Consider the following 3,948-nt stretch of genomic DNA (forward strand, 5'->3'; position numbering starts at 1 on the left):
CTTTGCCCCAGGGCTGTTTTGAGTGCATCAACCGGCAGATATTCAGAGAAGCAGCAACCAGTGAGGGTAAGGTAGACATGTTTGTGGATAGATCAGCAGATGTATTGATGGCATCACCATCACCAGGAAAGTAACTGTCTGTCCCAACCAGAAACCCCGGCTGAATGGAGAGGTGCAGTCTCTTTTGAGGGCACGGGACTCAGCCTTCAGGTCCAAAGATGCAGTGGCAGTGAGAGCAGCAAGGAGGGAACAGGAGGCTGGCATTAAAAGGGCAAAGGCTACTTATGCCCTCAGAATACAGGGTCATTTTTTCACCAACAACCCACAGAGCATGTGGAACGGCTTAAAGAGCATCACGGACTAGAAGAAAAGGATTGGTGTATGACAGGATAGCACTGCAATGAGTCATTAAATCTGTTCAAAAAACAACCAACAACAGCCTCCCTACCTTGGAGGACATTTATGTCAACAGGTGCAGAAGCAGAGCGTCATGTATCATGAAGGACCCCACCCACCCGGCAGGACAATGGGGCTAAAGTGCAGCTTCTTCCCAGAGGCTGCAAGGCTTATGAAGTCTATGGCTTAAAGTTTGTCCTCTGCACTAGGTACTGCTCATTGCATCTGGTTACTGATGCACTATTCATTTAATATTATTTATTCTGTATGCTGCTGGACCCGAGTAACAAATTTAATTCCCTTGTGTTTTAAACATGCTTCAATGACAACTAAATTGAACTGAACTAAATTTTTAGCCTATTAGACATTTGTGTGAAAGTTTGTCTTAACTAGTTTATGAATTCTTGAGTTATAGCCAGAAAACTGTGAGGTCACAGTGAGCTTTGAACACTAAATTCACACCAGTTCTTCCTTGATTCCAACTGAACATTGTGCCAAATTAAAAGAAATTTCCTCCAGGTCTTCAAGAGATGGACCACCCAAGAACATAGTGCCTCTGGTCTCAGCTGTTGCCATTGGGGAGGCACAATATGGGGAATTACTCTGAATAGCTTAATAGTTTAAAAAGGATCAACGAAACAAGAGGACAGCTGTTCGGTGGAGATCAATTCTAACGGTCATGGAGCAGACACTGGGATGTCTCAAAAAGGATCATCATGCCCACCTTGTTTCTCTCGAACAGTTCACTCTGGATGGCCTTAAGGTCGATGTCGAGTGCAGAGGCTGCCTGCCGGCGTTTTTTAGCCAATTGCTCCTCCAGGTCTTCAGCTTGAGCCCTCAGTTTCTTGTTGTCCCGCTCTAGGGCCAGTTTCTCTGTCTCCAAACGTTCTCTGCGTCCCCACTCAGCAGCATTCTCTACCTGCAGCCTCTCCATCTAAGGTAAAGACACAGAGCGACCCATGTATTTTAGATGCATCTGTCAATCCTGGAGGTAACAAAAAGGTTAGAGAATGGGTTGTTTTGACTCAAACACTCAACAGAGCAACTACAATACAGTTAGACACTTGCATTAACTGTAGTATGAGACTGTACATACAGGTCAGCTCCAGGTGAAAATGTTTTAACTGAATTAAGAAGTAATGTCATTGAATTTTGTTTGAAGGCCAAACGTGCAGTGACTTCTAGCATCAATGCAGTATAATGTAATTCTGACCACAACCAAAGGTACAGGTAAGTCTGGTTAGGTTGGGTCTTTTGTAGGTGTTCCACCCACTATTTGACAACCAGAAGCACGACTAACAGACATGATTTTAGCCAATACCCACTGATTGACTTGTTGTTGAGTAAATCTTCACGTCGCCCATAATCCTTATCATACTGGGTCTAGTGAATACATCAAGCTCATCATCCCCAATACCTCTACTATTTTTGGCTGTAACTCCTTTTGCTTCGCAGCAGCTAACGACTGGAACACCTTACAAAACACTCTCAAACTTGCAACTCTGACTCCGCTCACCACCTTCGAGCTTAAAATTGCCCCCAGCTTCTTACTTGCTTGCTTTTGTTCCATGTTGTGTTTATGTGTCTATTTGTGTCTCTAATTTACATGTGTATTTGCTACTGCTGGCGCCTCTTGGCCAGGTCATGTTTCCAAATGAGAACTGGTTCTCAAACATTTTTACCTGGTAAAATAAAGGTCAAATCAATAAAATCATAATCATAAAGTCATAATCATACATCAAGGCCTTATTATCATTTTGGCAGTTCCTGATTCTGGTTAGTTAGACTCACGAGATGTAGACTTGCATATTTCACATGGCTTTCTCTTCCCATTCTCCTATCTGTATGTTACTATTTTCAAAATTCCCTTCATAATAAGTAAAAAAACATCCAAGTAGCAACCCTCACACTGAAAATTTCAGGTTGTGCTGAAGATTTGGATCATCCAACAAGGCACGTCTTCTTGTCTATTTCCTATGAACATCCTCCTGTAGCTCAATGTGGCAAAACCTAAAGTATTAATTATGTTTGCTTCATTTTTCAGCTCCATGTGTTGTTACGTAGTTTCTCTGCAAAGTTTATCTTTACAAAAATGTGGATTTTTTTTTTTGCACTTCATGTCAGTAAGACATTCAGTGGATTGCTTATAAAGTCAACTGTGGAGAGATAACAGTAAATTGTGGGAGAGCGATGGAGAATGACGTGCAACAAAAATCCCTAGACTGACTGACTTATAGATCAGTACGCATTGACAAAACATGATAAAGTAGAGCAAGCAAAACCAAAATGAGGATTGGCAAGTTTTACTCTATGAGGTGTGACCTTTGTACATAAAGCGCCTTGAGGTGACTTATGTTATGCACCTGGACTATATAAATAACACTGAACCAAATTGAATACTGGGGAAATTCTTGCTGATGTATAAAAAAAAATAATAACTTGAGTTTAACCAAGTTTTGGCCTTGTGAGCAAAAAGAACTAAAAGATTGATCCATGCAGAGGTGATGTAAATTAATGAAAAGTTTTAGTCTGGGCAAAGCTGAGGCTTGTAATGTAATGTAGTAGAGATAAGCAATTTTTATTCTCATGTCCTGTGAACTTACAGGGAGCACAAAGCCTGCAGTATGGATGTGTATACAACTACAGCATGTTTCATAGTCAAGGCTCTTGTATCAAAATATACTTATTGTAAAACATAAACTAAGTGTTACTATCAGCAGCATCGCAATGCTTTACAGAAAGTAATTGGGATTTTTACGGTGACTTCATGTAATGTGTTTGCACAAAATTCTCTCGTTCTGTTACAATAAGTCCACAACAAACTGGCACAAACATTGAATGGAAACAAAGAGGAAACTCAAGGATACGCAAAGGAATTGATATAAAGCAGCCTGCTGAACTTCATGTTAGATTCAGATCAGAACTTTGAAAGGTATTTTGCACGTAACGTAGACTGTGGATTGTCATCTCTGTTATATTTCATGGTTTCTACCTGTAGTCAGTATAAACAGGGGGAATGAATACTGAATACTGAAACGGACATTTTGTCTATACCTGTGCACCCTCCTTTCATCACTCCACAATGCTGTTCCTTCTTCGTCAGTGATGCTGTTAACTATTAGTTCCTCCTACACCTCTTTCTCTGCTCTCCTGCCTCCTCACCTCAGCTCGAAGTTCAGCTAGTTTCTTGTCCATACTAGTTCGAGCTCCCAGTTCATCCTCCAAATCTTCAGAAATGCGGCCGAGTTCATCCTGGTGCATCTCTTTCAGCAGGTTCAGCTAAATGGTGTCAGAGAGAGGGGGAGACAAAACGTGAAAGGCCTGGGTTTTCTCAATGTCTTTTATGTTTAGTGTTTCTGATTTTAAAAAAAAGGATACAGGAAAAAAATAACATTTACTAAGAAATAAGTTATACTTTAATGGGTGCAATAAACATACAAAATTTGATCACTTGATGTCCTAACAACAGCTACACTTTAAAGAGCTTGACATTTGGTGTTATCGATCACTTTGAAGGACAAAAAAGCCATTTCTGGATCAAACACCTCCTGT

At 40.7% G+C, this 3,948-nt stretch overlaps 1 protein-coding gene across 1 annotated transcript; it reads right to left on the bottom strand.

Annotated features, from left to right (window-relative positions):
• Nucleotides 1-1,066: 1,066 nt before the first annotated feature.
• LOC103376291 (coiled-coil domain-containing protein 102A-like) lies at nucleotides 1,067-3,671 on the bottom strand. The gene is made up of 2 exons (XM_008306668.1): nucleotides 3,559-3,671; nucleotides 1,067-1,330 (listed from the first exon to the last, which is right to left on the bottom strand). Exons 1-2 carry the CDS (start codon nucleotides 3,655-3,657, stop codon nucleotides 1,067-1,069), a joined length of 363 nt encoding a protein of 120 aa, XP_008304890.1. The 5' UTR covers nucleotides 3,658-3,671.
• Nucleotides 3,672-3,948: the final 277 nt, after the last annotated feature.

The sequence above is a fragment of the Stegastes partitus genome, unplaced genomic scaffold (assembly GCF_000690725.1).
Source record: "Stegastes partitus isolate 25-593 unplaced genomic scaffold, Stegastes_partitus-1.0.2 Scaffold3784, whole genome shotgun sequence".
In the NCBI taxonomy this organism is placed as follows: Eukaryota; Metazoa; Chordata; class Actinopteri; family Pomacentridae; genus Stegastes; species Stegastes partitus.